General features: G+C 42.7%; 2 protein-coding genes across 3 annotated transcripts in view; both read left to right on the top strand.

Moving 5' to 3' along the window:
• Positions 1-1,405: 1,405 nt before the first annotated feature.
• LOC118674228 (UPF0547 protein C16orf87) lies at positions 1,406-19,301 on the top strand. 2 transcript variants are annotated; one of them, XM_036345731.1, is made up of 4 exons: positions 1,411-1,587; positions 7,371-7,467; positions 12,413-12,595; positions 18,125-19,301. In XM_036345731.1, exons 1-4 carry the CDS (start codon positions 1,522-1,524, stop codon positions 18,241-18,243), a joined length of 465 nt encoding a protein of 154 aa, XP_036201624.1. In that variant the 5' UTR covers positions 1,411-1,521; the 3' UTR covers positions 18,244-19,301. The 2 variants fall into 2 exon arrangements, with proteins under 2 accessions (XP_036201625.1, XP_036201624.1); XM_036345732.1 differs by lacking the exon at positions 12,413-12,595 and having other exon boundaries at positions 1,406-1,587.
• The window catches only part of MYLK3 (myosin light chain kinase 3), a 36,831-nt gene continuing 28,441 nt past the window's right edge, over positions 12,578-20,967 (top strand). Inside the window, exon 1 of the mRNA XM_036345730.1 lies at positions 12,578-12,595. The gene's annotated coding sequence lies outside the window, so the exon portion shown is untranslated. The remainder of the gene's footprint in view (positions 12,596-20,967) is intronic.

Below are 20,967 nucleotides of genomic sequence, written 5' to 3' on the forward strand. Positions count from 1 at the left end.
GGAAGGGAGAGGGAGGGAGAGAGAAACTTCAATGACGAGAGAGAACCCCGAGTCCTTTTTAAGCCCCGCTCCTCCCCAGGGTGAGAAGACCCTGCATAGCTGAACATGGCCCACCTCTCCTGGACTCCGCCCTGCACGGGGCGTACGTACCCTCAACACGAGAGTCCCCTTGCTTACACCCCCCCCCCCCGGGGGCCTTCACCTTTCACAGGTGTGCACCTCGATCGGCCGCTCCACCTCGCACCCTTAGGGACTCGCTCTGGAGACAACGCTTCAGAAAGCCCGCGAGGACCACCAACTCCCTCAACAGCGGGTCGGGGCCTCCTCAGTAGCTGTGTGCACATCCTTGTCCCTTTTCTTGGGGCGGGGGTTGGAAAGCCTACATTTTTAGCTTGATCTAGTAGAAAGTTAAAATAATACAGTAGGACGTGGAATGAAAAACGAGTCTCCCTCCTGCCCTGCCGTGCTCTGTACCGTCTTTTTCCAGTGCACCGTTCCGGGGGTCATTCTATCACTTCATGCAGCTCGAGCGCATCCTTCCGAGGAGCTGCGCTGGCACTGTTTCATGCACGCCTGAATCAGCCCGGCCATGTGGCGGTGCGCCCTGGGCTGTTTCTGGTTTTGCTCTGACGAGCGGTGCTGTCAAGCGCAACATCTTTGCGCAAGTGGGTTTGGGTGGGGAATGTCTTTCCTTCAGATTCTTAGGGATGGGATTGCTAGATCAGAGGCTCAGTGGCTTTCGGCCGCTTTACTCTTCCCACCGACCACCCGCTTCTCTGGAGTCGAGTGTTAGGTCGGCTGCACTGGACGGGGTGACCGTGAGGGCAGCGCTTCCCAGGATTCCCATTTGTGCGGCGGGTTGGCCCTCAATAAATACTTGACGACGAATATTGTATCTTGCGGCGCCGACTCCACGGCCTGGCATACAGTAGACTCATCAGATGTCTCCAGCTCCTCCATGATTAGACTTACTAGGAGTTACTGAAGTTAATGCCATAACCGGTGGCGACTGACCTCCCACCCGCTCCTCACACTCCCTCTCTCCCTCCTTCCGGGGCGAGGCGTGGCCAGCACCTATTGGTATTCTGTGCACTCATTGGTCGAGCCAGATGCCCGTCATTGTCAGATCCCGTCCGAGCCACGCCCCCACGCTGTTCGCCTAACCGAGAGAAGGCGTGGCCATAGTCTCGCGGGAGGGTCCGCCCGCCTACCTCTGGCGAGAAGCCCGACGCGCTTGAGGGCCGGCGTGAGTGGGTAGAAGCGAGGTCCCAAGTCCCACGGAGTTAGCGCACGCCACGTCGCGCCACGCCCCCTTGCAGCCGCGCCCCCTCGTACGCAGGCTCCGCCCCCTTGTGCGCCACGCCCCCTCGCACGCAGGCTCCGCCCAACCTCGCGCAGGCGCGCGCGCACCGGGCAGCGCCTCAGTCTGGGCAGCGGGACCCGGCGGGCGGAGGCTGGGCCTGTGAGGTGCGAGGGGAGGAGCCCGAGCCGTCGCCGCCGCCGCCGCCGCCGGAGGGGAGCATGTCCGCGAGTCGAGCCAAGAAAGTGAAGATGGCCACCAAATCGTGCCCCGAGTGCGACCAACAGGTGGGCGGCGGGCCGGCGGGCGGGCGGCCGTTGCCGGCGGCGGTTGGCTGTGGAGAGGCCCCGTCGCCGGGTCCCGGCGGCCGAGCGGTGGGCCGGCCCTTGGGCTCGGCGGCCACGGGGCACCCGGACCGCAGGCTGAGCCAGGGGTGGCTGGGCCAGCGGCCACCTGGTGGCGGCCAGATGGCCCTATAGAGGGTGGCACGGAAGGGGGCGTGGGCTGGTGCCTGCTGTCTCAGTGGCTCCAGTGACAGTGGCGGGTCTGCGCCCTGGAGCCCCTCGTGCCTGGACGGGAAGGCGCGGGTGCCCCCTGGAGCCGGCTCCTGGTGCTGGGGGCCCCCGTCCTGCCCAAGGGGCGGCTTTGCTCCCGTCCCACGGTAGCGGGGACCCCTCTGTCTGCGCCCCGCCCTGAGCTGACGACAAAAGGGGCCGCAGTGTCACGGTTTTCTATTTCGGCGAGTTTGGAGATCTTTTTTTTATTATTATTTTTCTTGTAAATACACTTCCTAGGTTTGTGACGTGAATTCTTTCTTTACGTTGTTTTACGTGATTGACTAACGCCCCCGGGAAGCCCTTCCCTTCGGGCGCCCACGACCCCCACCCGCCACGGCATCCTCTGCTGGAAACTGGGCGTTTCTGCTTCCAGATCTTAAAGTAAAAATGAAATATATATATGTAGTTCCGTGCATTTTAAATGGCTGCTTTCTGCACACAGCTCCCGGTGTCGGGCTGTAATTTTAAATCCCCATTTATTGTGGTGTCGTGTAAGCGAGCCTCCTCCTTCACCAGGAACACAGCCTCCCCCCCCCCCCGCCCCCCAATTAAACTCTCCATTAAAACCAGTCGTGGGGCTCGTTTCGTGCCAGCGTGCGGATCGGGGTGTGTTTTTTTTTCTTTTCCACCGAGAGGATTTTTTCAAAATGACTCCCTTTCTCCTCCCACTCCTTTTTTATTTTTATCTATTTTTTTTTTTTTTTTTTTTTTTTGATCAGGAGTGATTTGAAATGGCCGGACACTTTGAATAAGCCGACCTTTAGTGCACTCGTTCAGGAGCAGTCTTGCAGGGTGATCAGGAAACGTTTACCCGTTTTATTCAGTATTTTTACGGGCAGTGGTAAGAGAGTCTGAGCCTACCGTTTATTGATCGGAGGAGTTGGAGAATGCGTTATAAAAATAATTTATGTAGTCACGGCTTCCAAAGGGAGGAGTTCGACTTCCACTCTTACCCAGAAGCCGAATTTGTTAAGTTCGGACAAAATTCGGGCTTTGCAGGGGTTTATTTCCGTCTCTCCATCCTTTCCGTCCGTCCCAGCGACTAGTGCAGAGCGTAAGGTTTGCGTGGTATGTATGATGCATTCCGGTTTCTGTCGGCTGCAAGTTATTGCAGATCCTGACCTTGTTTTCCTTGGCAAGGAGTAACCTTTTGGGGAAAATAACCTGCTTTTGATATCCTGGCTAAAGTAAGAGGAGAGAATAATAAACTCATAGGAGTCCTGGAACTTCAGCAAAAGGTGATCGGCATGCTAGGTGGGAAGCCCCATCGCTTTGTTTCACACACGCAGGCGCCCCTCCAGCGGCAGGAACACCACGGATGGTGCTCGACAGCGACAGCAGTTTACTTCTCAGCCTGGGGGCGGGATGCCCGCGGCCTCGGCCGGGAGCGCTCTGGGTTCTGGGTCTGTCGTCCTGGTGGCACTGGCCTCCTCCTGAGATGACTGCTCGTCTCATCTCGTCTCAGTCCGGCTGGGGCTTCAGTGCGGGAATGTGGGGTGGGCGGCGGGGCAGTCCAGTCCATAGCAAGCTGCCCCATGGTGTACAAACATTAAAGGCGAACTTGGTTTATAAATATAAATACAAATACAAATGTAAAATCTTTAGCACTGGCCTGTGTGGTTCCGTTGGTCGGTGTGTGACCCCGGTGGGTTGGGTTCCGGGTCAGGGAATACGCCCGGACTGCGGTTCCATCTCCTAGGGGTGAGTGTGTTTGGCAACTGATGACTGTTCCTCACATAGATGTCTCTCTCTCTCTCCCCCCGCCCCCCTCCTCTCTAAAAATCAATTGAAAAATTAAAAAAAAATCTTCAAAATTTGAGGAGATGGCTCCCATTAGGTACATACGTGTGTATAAGTTTAAAAACAAGTAGAGAGAGAGCAGCAACGAAGACAGCCCTAGATTTTTAGTTGAACATCCCTTTGAACATCCCTTTTAAATGCCTCCATTTGAAAATACAGTTCTGAAACATCTAAACCACAATACTTTTCATTTTCACATCCACTAAACCCAAATTACTGAGCCATTTTGTGCGTAATACTATTGATGATTCTAGTTACTTTTCTGGTATTTTTGTGTGTTTCTGTTTTTGCCTTAATTTTTAAAAATAGAGCAGCTGTTTGTTTTTTCATTTATAAGAAATTTTATGTGACATTTAGCAAACATGCCCACTATAGGTAACTTCCTTTTAGCAGCAAAGAATATAAATTAGTTCTCTATAATGTGGTTATTTTAGAGCTTTTTTAAATCACTGAAACAATATAAGAACAGGATTTTGTTTCTTGTAGTTTTTTTTTTACCTGTTTTACCTGTAAAACATACAAACCTAAATATACTTTTCAAGAAATAAATTGATACACAATAAGCCATCAATAAACAAAATTTTGGATTTTTTTCTATTTATTTATTTTAAATATCTATTTTTATTGATTTCAGAGAGGAAGAGCGGGGGAAGAGAGGAAGAGAGGGAGAGGGAGAGAAATGTCAATGAGAGAGAATCATTGATTGGCTGCCTCCTGCACACCACCTACTGGGGATGGAGCCCACAACCCTGGCATGTGCCCTGAGCAGGAATCGAACCATGACCTCCTGGTTCATAGGCCCATGCTCAACCCACTGAGCAACACCAGCCAGGTTGGATTTTTTTTTTTCTATTTTAAATTCCTAAAAGTGTGGCATTAGAACTTTCAATATTTTTGACATTACAACTGAAATTTGAAGGAATTTTAGGCTGTTTAAAATCCAAATTATACTATAAAGAGGTTAATATTAATGAAGTTGTCTACCCTATTTAATAATCATTTTTATAGGATTTGGGTTTTGGTGGTGTTTGGTTGTGTGTGGGGGGGGGGCGTGGGGGGGTTGGGGTCGGGGAAAGGAACTTTCCTTTTTGAAAAGGACTTTAGGGTGACTTAGCTCAGGTGCATTGAATGTTTCTTGAGCATAAAATGCATTAAGGGATGAAAACCAACCTATTAAGTAGTCAGTATTGGTGTATTCTTCATCCCAAAGCCAAATGTACATTTCTCATCTAACTAGCAACCTCTGCAAATTCTGGCTATGGGCTGATACATTTGTTAGTGTACAGGACGGAGACTTAACTGGAAATGTATTGAGTTTCAGCAGGTAGAAGAAAGGCTTCCTGAGGAGCAGGAGTCTCTTAAATAAGAACATCAGGTTTTCTGTGGTTTTGAATGGCATTAATTTAAAACAATTTATATCCCCGTGACTGCCCTTAATGATGTGATTAAGTGTAAGGGAAATGAGTCAGTGCCTTTTAGCTTGGTTTCTATGAAGATGTGAAATTTTTAAAATGACAAACATATCTATTTTGGGAAGGTTTTACCCTATTAAAAGTGTAATGTTACATTTTCTGTCATGGTTTGAAAGAATCTCATCACATTTTAAATAGAGCAAGCTGTTGGACATATCTGGATTTTGATTATTTTTATAGGATTTATTGTTATTTTTCTTAAATTCAAACTAGGTATCCTTTGTTCAGTATTTTTATGCAAAGAAAAAGAATTCTGCCAAATTTTTTATTTAGCTTAATGAAAGTATTTATATTCTAGAGTAGGAGGCATTTCACACACACACGGATAAAAAGCTTTATGATCGTAACTAAACTTTTAACAAGCAGAACAATGGGCAAATTAATTTATCTTACAAAGGGAATTGCAATTTTCTGATTAATTATTCTGAGTGTTTTTTGTTGAGATTAATTTCTGGTTTTTTATTAACATGTCTGGTTTTTTATTAACATGACTCCAAGGATCATGAAGGTTAATTTAGTGAAATGGTTATTGGGGGAAATGTCACGTTTTTTTCAATGATTTTCCAGAACATTTGAAATGGAGGAAGGAGCCATTTGTATTTTGCATTTTTAGAAGTAGAAGCATGAAGAGTTTAAGTGCCAACTGGTTGTTGTTGGCACCGATGGAACGCCAACAGGAAAGGCCAGTTTGGAGAGCGGTGAAGACAGAGACTATCAGTGCCAACAGCTCCGTGTGATGCAGCTCGGTGTCACAGCTCCATTATGGAGCGGCACAGCTGTGAGGGCCTGGGCGAGGCCCTCTCCGCTGGACAGCTGGGCTCTGCCTGCTCTGCCCGTTCCTCCCCCCTCGGGTGGGGAGGCATCTTCAGTTTCATCCCAGTGTTTCAGCTCCAGCTGGGGAAGCAGTCTTGAGTCTTCAATGTATAGGGTGTGGGAGCTGACTTATACACCAGGTCCCTGCCCCGTCCCTGATTGGTTCATCCTCATGCAAATGAGGACTTCAATTTCTCACAGTTTGATAGGTCCCAAAAGCACTGTCCTGATTGGTCAGAATGGAGCCACTCTGATTGGTTGGTGAAGATGTTAATGGATCCCTGGAGCACAGTTTGTCTGAGTGGCCCCCATGTAGAAACAGCCGTAGGCTCCATCTTATAATCTTGAGCCCAGTTAGCCTTGAGCCTTCTTAGTAGGTGCCTTCTTTCTCAGAGCCCATCACATTGTTTTATCCAGTGTCCTCGCTGGAGCTGAGACTATATGACCCTAGATCGCAACTACTACCTTCTCCTACATTCTCTTTTGCTTGTAATATAATTTTGCCCCTCAAACTGGTTATTGTAAATGTGTGTGTGTTACTGGTAATTGGCATCCTACATTGTCATATAAGAACCTGAGTCATTTTCAGTTCTTTCTTCCGTTTGAGTGTCTGGCAGAGGTCTACCTTTTCTCCATCTCCATCCTTACGGTTGTTTCCGCGTGGGCCCTCATACTCTTACGCTTGGGATTACTTTAATGACTTTCCAGCCACGTTCCCCTTTCCAGTTTGTTCTTTGTAAACTGCTAGTCACGCTAACCTTTTTTTTCTTTTTTGAAAGTAAAACGTCAATTTTTTCCCCCCTTTAAGCCACAAAATAGAGTCTTTGGTTGTACAAACATCACTAGTTACAGTCTTGCCAAGAGATATTGGCTAGCAAAGTAATCTTTTTTTTTCTCTTTTAAATATATTTTTATTGATTTCAGAGAGGAAGGGGGAGAGAGAGATAGAAACAGCAATGATGAGAGAGAATCATGAATCGGCTGCCTCCTGCACATCCCCTGTTGGGGATGGAGCCCGCAACCCAGACATGTGCCCTGACCGGGAATTGCACCGTATCCTCCTGGTTCATAGGTCGACACTCAACCTCTGAGCCACAGGGGCCCGGCCAAACTAATCTTTTAAGAAGTGTTACCTTTCTTTTCCACATATTTCCCCTGGCTTTGATTCTATTATGCTTTTCTATTGGTCACTTCCATCAGGACATGTTTTTTATTCATTTACCTATTCATGGTATTGTAAAGCCTTATGAAGTTGTATAGGACACAATACTCATCTCAAATAATTTGTTGTAAGGAGCTGGGGTTTAAATAAATCTATGATTCCTACTTTAAGTAATTTATCATTAAGTTCAGGAGACTTTGTAAACATTGGGAAGGTTACCAATAGAAAAATAGTAATAATATATATTTTTTCTTTTTTCTCTACAGGTTCCTGTTGCATGTAAATCATGTCCCTGTGGTTACATATTTATTAGCAGAAAACTTTTAAATGCAAAGCACCCAGAGAAATCACCACCTTCAACAGGTAACTGAGAGTTTACTGCATTTTTAGGTTTGATGTAGAAATTTAATTTTTTTGTGTGAATTTGCTATTTACATGTTTGTTGAAGTTAAACATTAAAATCTATTGAAGTATGTCTGGTTTTTATTAGCTGTTGGAAGTCAGCTTATGACATTAATTTGCTGTTCATTCATTTAATTGATGATCCCTTATCATGCTGATAAAGCTTGTAACAAACTTTCTGTTTTTGGAGTACGGAGAGCCATTGAAGGATTTTAATGCAAGGGTGTGTACCTGATTTGATTTAAAAAAAAAATCTAAGGTATAATTGACATTCAACAAGTCACACATACTTAAAGTGTACAGTTTGATAAGTTTTGTCATATGTTTACACCAATCAGTTACCACAATCAAGATAATGAACGTGTCCTTCATTCCAAAAAGTTTCCTAGTTCCCCTTTGTAGTCTTGCTACCCCCACGCCCAGCCAACTGCTGCTCTGTTTTCTGTCACTATTCCAGAACTTAATAGGAATATAGTCATACATGTAATATGTATTCTTTTTTGTCTGGCTTCTTTCACTGAGCGTAGTTTAATACTCAGCCACGTTGTTGCCTATATCCATTCTTTGCACGGATATGCCACCATCTGTTTATCTAGTTACTGGTTGATGGACATTTGGGTTTTTTCTTCTCATCATGCTGATAAAACTTATAACACTTTTGAGTTTTTTAAACTAGTGACTGGAAAAATATAACTTGATTTTGGTGTGAATGTAATTTTTAGATATATTGATTATTGTTTATAATTTCCTGATTTAGAAGATCTAAAAAATAATTTTATTTTACATTCCCATTAACTAGACAGATTGGATTTATTCAATGGATATACTTATTAAAAGATGAAATTTTGTTACTTATTCTTTGGTAAAATCAGACTTCATATAGTGACGATCCTCAAATACGAGTAGATTGATTACAAATACGTTTTGAGCGCCTTCTATATGCTAGGCACTATTCAGAGCCTTGGCCATAAGTGAATGAATGAGTGTCCTATCAAGGCGGGCTTGCTGCTGTCATGGAGTTTACGCTCCCGTGAGCAGGAGATAGACAGAGAACAAATAAACGGAGAATATTAGCTTGTGATAAGTGCCTTGTAGGACATTCAAATAGAGCACTGTGCCAGCGTGTGACTGGAAGGCTACTTTTGATTGAATGGCTGGAGAAGGCCTCTCTGAGAAGTGCCATTTAAGGTGAGGCTGAATGGAACAAGGGACTAGTCATGATCAGATCAGGGAGAACATTCTTGACAGATGAAATAGCAGATGCAAAAATTCTAAGGCTGGAAAAAGATTGGTATATTTTAGGAACATGAAGACTAATGTGGTTGCAGTGTAGACAGCGGAGAGTGTGGCGATGAGGCCAGAGGGTTGGGGGCGGGGGGAAGCTTAAGTAGGACTTTGTAAACCAGAGTAAGAAGTTTAGATTTCATACAAAAAAAGAGAACCGTCTTTAAACCTAAAGTTGCACTAACTTAAAAAGTGAAATCAAAGCAATAAAAATTAATTTTTTAATTAAAAAAAATATATTTTTAAAATACTTATTTTTTAATATATTTTATTGATTTTTTTAGAGAGGAAGGGAGAGGGATAGAGAGTTAGAAACATCGATGAGAGAGAAACATCCATCAGCTGCCTCCTGCACACCCCCTACTGGGGATGTGCCCACAACCAAGGTACATGCCCTTGACTGGAATAGAACCTGGGACCCTTCAGTCTGCAGGCCAAAGCTCTCTCCACTGAGCCAAACCTGTCAGAGCTAAAAATATATTTTTATTGATTTCAGAGAGGAAGGGAGAGAGAGAAAAACAATAGATGAGAATCATTAGTTAGCTGCCTCCTGTATGCCCCCTCATGGGCCTAGAGCCCAAAACCCGGGCACATGCCCTGACCGGGAATCGAATCATGACCTCCTAGTTCATAGGTCGATGCTCTACTACTGAGCCACACCAGCTGGGCTTTAAGACCTTTTTTAATAGAATCCTCTGACTTCTAATAAGAACGGTTTTAGGCCTCTTCAAAAGGCTCCATCCACAGTGTGGGGAGTGCAGGAGGCAGCCGATCAGTGATGCTCTCTTATCATTGGTGTTTCTGTCTCTTTCGTTCCATCTCCCTTCCTCTCTGAAATCAATAAAAATAAACTAAAAAAACAAGCAAAAAGAGCGGTTTAGGTCGGCTGCACACTGTCAGACTAAGATTTCTTTCCATTGCACTCCACGGATAATCCCACTTTTTCTTATGTACCTTTTTTTTTTTTTTTTTTTTTAACCATGTGTTTTTATTTCTGGAACAAATTTTGCAGAAATTGTTTCAGACCTGGAAAAATTTTCATGAAAAACATGTGGTGGTGTGTTGGGGTCCAACCCCAGCAGGTCCAGGGGTTCCCAAAGGTGTGGATGGAGTCATTGAAGAAGAAATGACATGGAGACAGCATTCAGTTGATCAGCAGCCTAGCCAGGTTTTGTAGTCAGGTTCTGTCTTTATTCTCCTGTTACATCTGTATTTATACCAGTTGATTTTAATCCTATCCATTCTATTCCAAAGGTTAGGGCGTTTGTTATCGCCATTCCAAGGTCACTACTCTATTGTTCTGTTAAGCTACAAGGAAGTAACTAAAGGAGAATTATCTAAGTAAAGATTATGTAGTTTAAGCGTGATTAACTACCCGCCTGGCACTTAGTTAAGGGGTTTTACTGATTTATTCCCTTCCTTAGTCCTGTTAATCCCTAACTGCAGGGAAAAATCCCCACCTGGGGAAACAACCTTTCTTGGAGAGGTGAGCTTGGTTAAAACACATAGCACTAAGTAGGGGAGCAAACATATTAAGAACAGTATGCCATATACGCCAGGTCCTTTGAAACACATGCTGTGCAGATGTTTCTTCCTTGCAGCGACTGTGTCAAGCAGCAAGGATGGACCGGCTTCTGGCAGTGGTGCATTTCCTATCTTGCATGTGGTGAATGACTTTGCTTTGCACTTAAGTGTTCCCATTCTTCCTTGGCATGCAGGCCTTTCCACTGAACGCTCCAGGGTGCAGTTAGGGCAGTTTTACCTTTAAATTTTTCCCACCGTTATTCTCTCTCTTCCTTTTGGCAATACTTACTGGATGACATATAAGGATCACCATCCACAGCACACCTGACTGGCCCTGGGTTGGACAGAGAGTTTGCTGTCACAGTTTAGTGAAGAACGATGACGTTGGCCCCACAGGACTTGTGGCTCAGTGTACCATCAAGGACCTAGGTTCTTTTCTTCGTTCCATCCTGGGAAGCTGTAGCTTCCACCCTATGACAAGGCAGCTGTTTCACCCCAGGCAGCCCACAGCACCCTAAGCAGGAAGAGAGGGAAGGGCAGAGGGGCTGGCCAGCCATGCTCATCCCCTTAAAAAGTCTTTCTGGAAACCTTCCTCATCCACTGACGTGTCACTGGCTAGAAGTGGATTTCATGGCCGCTTCACATGAGGAGTCTCAGATGTGTGTATTTTAGCTTGCACATTGCCCTAGTGAACAGAACAGGATTCCTCCTCTCCAAGAGGGGAGACTGAATGAATATTGGGTAGATAATTACAACACTGTCATAGATGAGCAGTATTAGATTTCTTGGATGTTTCTCATTTCTCTTCATTTACTGTCACATATTCTCTCTTTTTGTCCTTTTTGTTCCAGGAACTTTAATTGAATTTCCTTTCTAGGTCTGTAATTTGGTCTGCAGACCTGCTATTTTTTAGTGTATCTTTTGCACTTTATTTTTTAGCAGTTCGTCGTGTTTTCTACTTCTTTTTCATCAAACCTTATTTTTTCATCTTTTATTGTGGTAAATTCACATAACAAAATTTAGTATTTTGATCATTTTAAGTGCACAGTTCAGTGGCATTAAGTACATTCTTATCGTGTACTTAACCATCATCACCATCCATCTCTAGAACCCTTTTCATCTTCCCAAACAGACACCCTGTGCCCGCTAAACGGTAACTCCTCATCCCCCCCCCCCCCCCGCCCATCCCCCCGCCCCAGGCAACCACTATTCTTTTTGTGCCTGTAAATTTGACTGCTGTTGTGAGTGGAGTCATACAGTATTTGTCCTTCTGTGTCTGGCTTATTTCAGTTAGCCTCATGTTTTCAAAGCTCCTCCATTTTGTAGCATGTGTTTTGTCTCTTCCACAGTAATTTTTAAGCATTTGGGGAATTTTCTTTTCAGGTACGTATTGAGGCAAGTTTTGGTTTTTGCTGCTTAAAGTGTTTTGTTGTCTTATCTACCATTTTGATTTGTTTGGAGTGAGAGGGTGGTTTCTTGTATTAATTAAATTACCATATTGAGTCAAGTTCCTCTGTTGCTATTCCATTTAGGGATCAGCATGTTCTTAGAATATCAGAAATGACCTCCTCTGTGGCTAAAGTGATGAAAACTATTACTTTCCTAGTGTTGTCATATTTTCTGTGGATGCTTTCTGTTTGTTTTTTATTGGTAACTTTAATATATTATGGCTAAGGTCAGTTTCGCTTCTGCATACTTGACATATTTCAATATATAATTTGGATAGTGGCAAAAAAGAATGAAACTTTTTTCCCCCCTTTCTGATACTTCACCATTTTTAGCTTGGAAGCAGAGAGGAAAGGGCAGAAAGGTCACTGGAATTGTGCAGACTTGTAGGGGCTGAAGTTAAAGGTGCCAAGTAAAGAAAAGCCTTCTCTTATAAGACTCCTACTTCATGTGTTAATGGATCACCTGAATTCTGTTGAATTTCTTTTTTTCCTGTGAGGATACGAGGGGCATAAATGTCATGGTTGTAGTTTAATGAAATTTGCCAGGCAGCAAACTCTAGTGCTTTTAGAAAGGAAAAAGCCGACAGGGAGAACTTGGACAAACAGTTCTTGCTAAGCCTAAAATATATCACTTTTATTCATCCATACAGAAAACAAACATGAGGCCAAGAGGAGGCGCACAGAGAGAGCTAGGAGAGAGAAGATGCACCCGACAGGACATAAGGACTTAGAAAACAGAAAGAGGTCTCGGAGTAACAGCCATTCAGATCATAGCAGGCGAGGAAGAGGAAGACCTAAAAGTGCATCCGCCAAAAAGCACGAGGAAGAAAGAGGTACGATAAACCCCAGCAGCCTGTCTCCAAGTACTTCGTTTTCTAAGATCTTATTAGATAGCAGCGAAGGACGTGTTCGGCAGGCATTGTGCTCCTGGACTTAGCCGTCCCCAGTTAGAGTTCAGTTGAAAGCATTTCCTCGCTTGGCATACCAGTGTGGCTCCATGGTTGAGCATCAGCCCGTGCACTAAGGGTCTCCGTTCGATTCCCAGTCAGGGCACATGCCCAGGTTGCAGGCTCGATCCCCAGGAGGGGGTGTGCAGGAGGCAGCCAATCAGTCGATGTTGATGTTTTTCATCACTGTAATTTTTATTAGAAAACTGAAGGCTTCATTAGGTAATATTCACCTTGCTATGAGTTGATGATAGTAGAGTGCGGAGATGATAATGTGTGTGTGACATCCTGTTCAAGTGGTTGTGCTTTTTTTTTTTTTAAAGATAAATCTGGGTTCTGTTAAGACTTATTTCAAACTGCTATACTATGAGTTTTTAAAATTAACTAGTGAAAATGTTCTTCAGTATCGTTGCTCTTTATAATTCTGTAAACACCTCTTAAAGTAACTTCACCTTCGGTGACATGCGTTTCTTAGTTATTTGTGAGTTATGCCCTGCTTTTTCGGGCACTCAGTCTTAGGTATTCAAGTATTGAGCATACATATACATTTCTCTTTTTACCTGTTTACCATTTTCTCTGCTTTTATTTGAATAAAGTAACTGCTGTTAGGGACTTCACTGATATGCTGGCCTTAACTTTTGTCAAAGTAAAGATTTTCTGTTGTATGGCTAAAGGAATACCGTTTATATTGTGTTTGGCTGGCTTCTATGAAGATTGTCCTCATTAATTCCTTGGGTAATTTTACTGCTTTTTCTCTTTCCTTTGGTTACACTGCTCTCTCTCCCAGAGAGTTTGAGTTATTTCCTCAATTTGAATGTGTTGCTTTAACAGTGGGATGATCAGAAAAATCAGTGCTAAAGACTGTTTCAGAAGGAACGCTAGGTAAATAAAGTCAGCAGAAAAAAGAAAGAGGAAAATACTGCTTGGCCCAGAAAACAGAGCATTCTTTTCAGTTGAGGTAAAGGGAATATAACGGAGGACGGAGAAGGAATGATCTGGTGGAGGGGGAGCGGCGAGGAGAAAACAGGCAGGGAATGAAGTCGGGTTGTGCCAGGTCCTTATGTGCAGGTTTGAACTTCTGTTTCATGGTCACTTGGAAGAAAGGAGCATTGATTTGCCTATACATTTTTTCAAGTATTTTCAATTTATTATTAAAAAAGTTTTAAGAAATTATTTCTAGAATAAAATATGGCTTAATTTATTGGCTCCTAATACAAACAGGAAAGTGCCCAAAGCAACTTTTGTAGAATAAACAAATCTTTTAATGTAGACCCAGGGGTGGGGGTGGATGGTCAGCAAACTTTTTCGATAAAGAGCCAGATGAATATTTTAGGCTTTGTGGGCCACACAGCCTCCATCACAGTTACTCTGCTCTGTCATTGCAGCTGGAAAACAGCCCTAGACACTATGTAAATGAATGGCAGGCAGCGCTCAGTGAGACTTGATAAAAACAGGTGGTGGGCCAGACGGGGCACCTAGGCTGTTCTTTGCTAACCTTTGAGGCAGACCAACTTTTCTAAATATAATACAGAGAGGAAACATGACTTTCCGAGTGTCTGTATATTTTAGAATAGACTTCTTTGATATGCTTCTGAGTGTTAAGTAGCTGTTTAATTTAGTTTTTATTGTCTGCTCATGAGGCACTTGAAAAGTTTGAAGCAAGGTTTGCCATTATTTTAATAAGAACCACCTGACAGTGTTTCCAAAAACACATTTTGAATTGACTTTCTTGTTTTCAATATTTTGAAAAAGAACAGGAAGAAGAAAGAATAGAAAACGAAAGCTTATTAGGCATCAGATAACAGCTTATCTTTATAAAATCATAAAAACAAAGCATTGAACATAATAAGTTTTGGTTTGTTTAAGATAAGTCTTCATTTTATATGTGGGGAGTATGATTACTTGGGTTATTAGTAATGTAGTGACATTTTTGACTAAAATATATTGGGCAATTCTGAATATCTTATTAATGGACATACTGAATTCCTCTAGACTTCAAGTTAAAGATGGTGGTTTAAATAAACACATTTAGCTCTGTATCCTCCCCAAGTCCTAGTAAAGGGATATTTTCAAAAATCCCACAAGGATAAGGAATGGGAGAAACAGCGAAATTCTGGAAAATGAGAACTGCTTTAGCACACCTATGAAACCTAAATTGTAAGCTCCTTTGGCGAAAGCTAAGAAAGAAACTGATTTTTATTACACAACTGCCTTAAGATGAGGAATTTGTACACCAGTTATGTCTGGAAGTATAGAGGTGAAAGTGAGGCTAAAACAATATTGTTTGAAAGACTATTTTTTAAAATATCCTGTTAAGGCTGTTTACCTTGTCCTCGCCTCTCTCCAAGTTTATCCTTTGAGAAAGATGAGAGGAAGCGAGTCTTTGGCCCAGGGAACACCAGGCTTCCCTGAGGGCAGGGGTACTGTATGAAGATCAAGGTGAGGTGAGAATTGGAGATGCTAAATACTGAGTTCTGCGGGCCAGGCTTATGTCTTCCAGGGAGGAGATCAGAAGTGTCTTCTCTGAGGAGCCCAAGAGCAAAGGCATAAACTGAAGCCATTCTCATCGTGATCACAGAGACACGGCCCAGGCGGGTCATCCTGAGTGACGGCCCCAGCCAGGCGCCCTGTGTGCAGGCGCTCATCAGCTTTGTGGTCCCGCTCCCAAGTATGAGCATATCGCCAAGAATTACCCGGATATATGGAAGAAAGCATGTGAAAGGCGAAGACAAAATCGACAGGGAAGAGAAAGCATTTGAATAAAACCAGTTTTTGCAGGGAGAAGAAAAAATTAAGGCTCTTGTAGTCATAACACAAGAACAAGATGACATTTAAACAAAAATTGCCAGTGTCAAAAAGTACCTGGCAAAGGAACTTGAAAATATGAACATATATATGATTTTCAGAAATGAAAAACCATCACCAAAGGCTTATAGACAAAAATTGAAGAAATGTACCAGAGTGTGGAACAGTGATGGCGAACCTTTTGAGCTCGGCGCATCAGCATTTTGAAAAACCCTAACTTAACTCTGGTGCCGTGTCACATATAGAAATTTTTTGATCTTTGCAACCATAGTAAAACAAAGACTTATATTTTTGATATTTATTTTATATATTTAAATACCATTTAACAAAGAAAAATCAACCAAAAAAAGAGTTCGCGTGTCACCTCTGACACGCGTGTCATAGGTTCGCCATCACTGGTGTAGAACAATAGGATATGAGGTGAAAAAATAGAATAGGAAAGGTAAGAAATTCAGAGGACCAGTTTGAGATCAATATCTATAAATAATTGACATTGCAGAAGAAGAACATAGAAGATGGAGGAGAAGGAAGTCATCGGTGAAATAATCTAAGAAGTTTTCCCAAACCTGAAGAACTTTGAGTTTCATATTGAAGCGGCCCACCAGATTCTCAGTAGATGGTTAAAAGTAGAGTTCTGCCAAAGCATGTTATCATAAGTCATCTCTCTCTGGTTAAAGGGAACCCGCCAGTATTCAGGGGAAAAAGACAAAAGAATCAAAATGGTATTAGAACTAATACAGTGGAACAACCTATTGATACATGAACAGCATCAATGAATTTCAAGAACAGGTTAAACAACAGAAGCTAGACACAAAACAGTACAATGTCATTTATATGAAGTTTAAGAGCAGGCAAAATTATTCTATGGCGATGGAATCAAGTTGTTGCGGATGGGGTGGGGAGGGATTGTCAGGAGTGTGAGGAATTTTCTGTATCTTGAGTGAGGTGTGGGTTACATTGGCGTATGTTCGTTAAAATCCCTCCAATTATACACTTAAGATCTAGTTTATGTATTTCACTGTAGATTTAGCAATAATGTTTTAAAAACTGTGAAAGGGGTGTTGGGTTTTGTTTGTTTTTTTTTAGCAGTAGTACCAGTTAATGGAAGACAGTTTTCTGCCTTCATAATACTGAGTGGAAATCTATGAGTCTTTAGTCAACCTCACTATGAGTTAGTGGGAGGGTAGACTAAAGACGTATTTTGGACCTTCAGGGTCTCAAAAATTTGCTGCCTGTATCCCTTTCTCAGGAAGCTACTGCAAGATCCATGCCACCAAAATGAAGACGTGAACCAGGAAAGTATCCTGGGACGTGGACACAGGGTCCAACTTGAGAGAGGGTTGAGAATCAGCAGCATGATGTTGGAGAGCGATCCTAAGATAATAGTGTGCCATGAGGAGGCTCAGAAAGCGGCCATTTCAGATTGGAGCAGAGCAGAAGACCTGCAGAGATTTATTCAGGAAGAAAAATTGATATAAGACCTAATTATGTGCAAACATTCTGAAAATTTTATACATCTCGGAGAGAGTTTGGTTCAATTAGTAATGAAAATTAGGCAGATGTAGAAAGAGAATCTTTTCAGGGAAGAACAGTGTATGTGAAAAGTGAAATCATTGACGTAGTCAGAATAATGTAAACATTGAATAGTAATCTCACCAAAATTGTGATATAACTATAATGGGAAGATGCGAGGGAAGTGTGTAGTGGGGGCAAGAGATGGAAAACAATACAATTCTAATTTTCCGCTGTGGAAAGTCAGTTAATGCCTAAAACAAACAAACAAAAAAACCCAAGCAGGAGCATCACGTACAAATGTTCTGTACAGAGAGAGAGGTGAAAGCAAGAAGGAACGAGTGAAAAAAATGTGGGTGCATCTGAGAGTGGGAAATGCGCACGGGAGGACTCTGATTGTGGTAGCCAGTTCTGTAAAAGATTTGACTCTAAGGCATGTGAATATTTAACTTGGGTTAAAGAGCAAAACAATAACAGCATAAAAACCAGACGAAAGTAGAATCATGGTAGAGCTTGGAAAATTTTGGAAGAATGTACACAGAAATGCTAATTGTGATTTTAGCTGACTTATGAGATAGGTGCTTTCTTTTTGTCTTTCTGTATTTAAAATGTTTTCTACCAGGAACTTGCATTACATTTCTAATCAGGAAAGGAAAAATAGAAATAAATGTTGGTTATTCTTCTATTTGGTAGCAAGGCTAAGGTGAAGTTAATAAATTCATAAAGACACCATTGGTTTTCAGGAAGGACTATCTTTAGGGTGAGAAAATTCATTTTGGTACAGTCATTTGGCCCATACCAGTGATGAGAAAGAAATATTTGAGATTCTTACAGAAATGATGTAGATATTGAAGATATATAGAAATATATATAGTCTCTCCAGTTAGTCTTTAGAATGTAGTTCATGACATTTCAATAACTCCTTTGAAATTAAAATTTTTTAAGTTCAGTAGCATAATACTTTGAAATACTTAATGTACATCGTACTATCATGTATAATATTGTCATTTAAAGAAATACTTTGAAAGCTGTAAATTTTTAAACTAAAATGCTGCATCTACCGCCTTTATAGTAAGCTTTCCCTTTTTCTTTTAACAGAAAAACAGGAAAAGGAAATTGACATCTATGCTAACCTCTCTGATGAAAAGGCTTTTGTGTTTTCAGTCGCCTTGGCAGAAATAAATAGAAAAATTATCAATCAAAGACTTATTCTCTGATGTTTGTCTGCAGAATGTGTTGACACTTTCTTCGGGATTGCATCAGCAAAGCCTCAAACAGCTGTGGACTCTCGGGAGCATTCTGAGGCATCGGAAGGGCCGGTGACGGCTTCCTGTGTCACCGCGCCTGCGCCAGCTTGGGGAGCACAGCTGTGGGCTGGGCTGTCCTGGGGTCTCCTTGATTCTCAAGGAGCATTGTCAGTGTTTTGTGTTTGGGATGTAAGTAAGTGTATTTACAAAAAAAACAAAACAAAAAGCTGGATGACTGTTAAAGGTTAAAGGGGTAGGGATGGGAGCAGAAGTATGAAAACTAGGGAAATAAAATGCTTGATAATTTTCAGGTTTGCCACCAGAGATGCAATATTTTAAGTACTTTGAGGAAGAATGACTTTTAAAAATATATATTTCAGATTTTCAGCACTAACGGATTGCATATATACAGTTCATTTACTTTTAACAATTGGCAGTTGGTATTTTATTGAATGGGGAATTAATATAAATTGTAAATTTTGTCTTAAATTGATTTTTTCTTGGCCTTTATTTTTATGACTTAAGGTATGAGTTATATTTTGGGAGATACTTTCTAGGCAGTTTGGAAGTTTGGGTGCTATATTAAGAAAAACATTTGAGGCTATCTGATACTTCACATAGAAACACCTTGTTTTCCCGAATGTAATTTATTTGTTGGTCATGAAAAAACACTTTTCTGCTCTCGAGATGGTGCTTGTTAACCTAAACATTAAATATATTTATTATATGCAAAATATTTCATATCCACTTTTAAGCCGTAATGTTTTATCTGAATGGATGTTCACTTATACATCCTGATAATTATTTAAATTGTTACTTAATCTTACTCTGAAAAAAATAAACCTTAATATTTAAACGAATAGATTAAATAATATTACAAACTTATTGTTTTAGTGGAGTTTGTGAAATATATTTAAATCCTTAATTTTCCAGTGTTAAATGCTAACCGTTTATAATTGCTTCATTTTATATTAAATGCTTTTGTAGTTTTGCCTATCGACTTAATGATTAAACATATTCAGACTTGACAAGAACTCGCCCTATTTTAAACTTACTCCCCTGGGCCAACTCTGGAAGTCCTACAGCCTAATTAGGGAAGGCAGGCAGCGGCAGGCTGGGCCTCAGTGCATCCTCAGTTCCACCCTGCATCTCCCAGCAACTCTCCAAAGAAAGGAGGCTGATGGCTTGGTTTTGTTTTTTACTCTATTTAAATGGTAGCCAGCAGAGGGAGCTTACGAGATACTCTAGCGAAGATGTAGCATTTTCCCAAGAGTTCCTTTCCCTTCACCCCCCCCCCCCCCCATATTTATCTGCAGGTACTAGTACCGTTTTCTTGTGTGCATTTTAAAGCCCCAGTAATAAAGTTTCTTCCTGAGAATACTAATGTGATTTTTATCTTTGAAACATAATACAAGAACACTATTTCATTTTGAGAAAAAAATCATAAAAATGGTTAATACCAAAAAATGCCATGAACCAAATATATGTCCCCAGAGAAAGCAAGAACAGCTTATTGCGTAGGTGCCTCCTTAAAGAATTCTCGATGTCAGAGTCTGTCCCTTTAAGCGGGAAGCCTTAGAGGAGTCACGCTGAACTAGTCATTGGAGACGGGAGGAGCCCGGTGACTGGGCTGCAGCGTGCTGCGTAGAAAGTAATGCGTTTCAGATGCTCGTCGTGCTAAAGCATTGGCTCGTTTGAAAAGTTCTTTGGCAGCGGGACAAATCAGCTCCCCGTTTGTGATGAAAGCTGTTTGACCAATTTCTTCCCCTCTCAGTGACTAAGGCTCTGGAAAGGCTTTTCCTTGGGGGGCTGGCCTTTGTCCTGGAGAAAGATCCAGGTGTGTTTCAGGATGGTTGGTTTTCTTCTCCCTGCTAGAGCTCTGAGGGGACCCTTCTCTTGGTTCTGAACTGCGAGAGCCTGGCAGGATCCTAGGAGTAGCCGTGACAGTGTGCCCTCTGCCCACCAAGTCTGCCGCCCAGGTGTGCCTCACACGCTAGTCCGGGCCGCCCAGCAGGCGTCAGAAACACCGTGCTGGTGCTGTCTGCCCTGGCTTCAGCGCGCTCTGCTCCAGGAGGCCTTTCCCGCAGGTCTGTGTGTGCGCCTCTCCCGGTCCCGGGGCAGCAGTGGGCACCACAGCCTCAGCTCCTCGGTAGGTCCCAGAGGAGTCGCTGCGTCCTCCGTTTCTTTAGCTCTTTTCTGATACGGATGGGAGTGATGGCTTCCAGTCCATTTCCATGTCAGCTGAAACTGGAAGTCTCCTTATAGACCAGGGGTAGGCAAACGTTTTGACTCGAGGGCCACAATGGGTTCTTAAACTGGACCGGAGGCCGGAACAAAAGCATGGATGGAGTGTTTGTGTGAACTAATATAAATTCAAAGTAAACATCATTACGTAAAAGGGTACGGTCTTTTTTTTTTTTAGTTTTATTCATTTCAAACAGGCCGGATCCGGCCCGCGGGCCGTAGTTTGCCCACGGCTGTTATAGACGGTCATAGCTACAAAATATCGTAAGAACAAAACCTAGATTAATATTTAAAACTAGAAACTGGCCCAGCCAGCGTGGCTCAGTGGTTGAGCGCCGACCTATGGAGTAGGAGGTCAGGGTTAGATTCCCAGTCAGGGCACAGGCCCGGGTTGTGGGCTCCATCCCCCGTAGAGGGCGTGCAGGAGGCAGCCGGTCCATGATATTCTCT

Source organism: Myotis myotis, unplaced genomic scaffold (assembly GCF_014108235.1).
Source record: "Myotis myotis isolate mMyoMyo1 unplaced genomic scaffold, mMyoMyo1.p scaffold_m19_p_19, whole genome shotgun sequence".
In the NCBI taxonomy this organism is placed as follows: domain Eukaryota; kingdom Metazoa; phylum Chordata; class Mammalia; order Chiroptera; family Vespertilionidae; genus Myotis; species Myotis myotis.

Excerpts from the sequence above, each read along its gene's own strand:
- LOC118674228 (XM_036345731.1), top strand. The coding sequence starts at position 1,522 with ATGTCCGCGAGTCGAGCCAAGAAAGTGAAGATGGCCACCAAATCGTGC. Across the intron at positions 7,468-12,412 it reads GAAATCACCACCTTCAACAG|AAAACAAACATGAGGCCAAG; the intron begins GTAACTGAGAGT and ends TCATCCATACAG. Across the intron at positions 12,596-18,124 it reads AAAGCACGAGGAAGAAAGAG|AAAAACAGGAAAAGGAAATT; the intron begins GTACGATAAACC and ends TTCTTTTAACAG.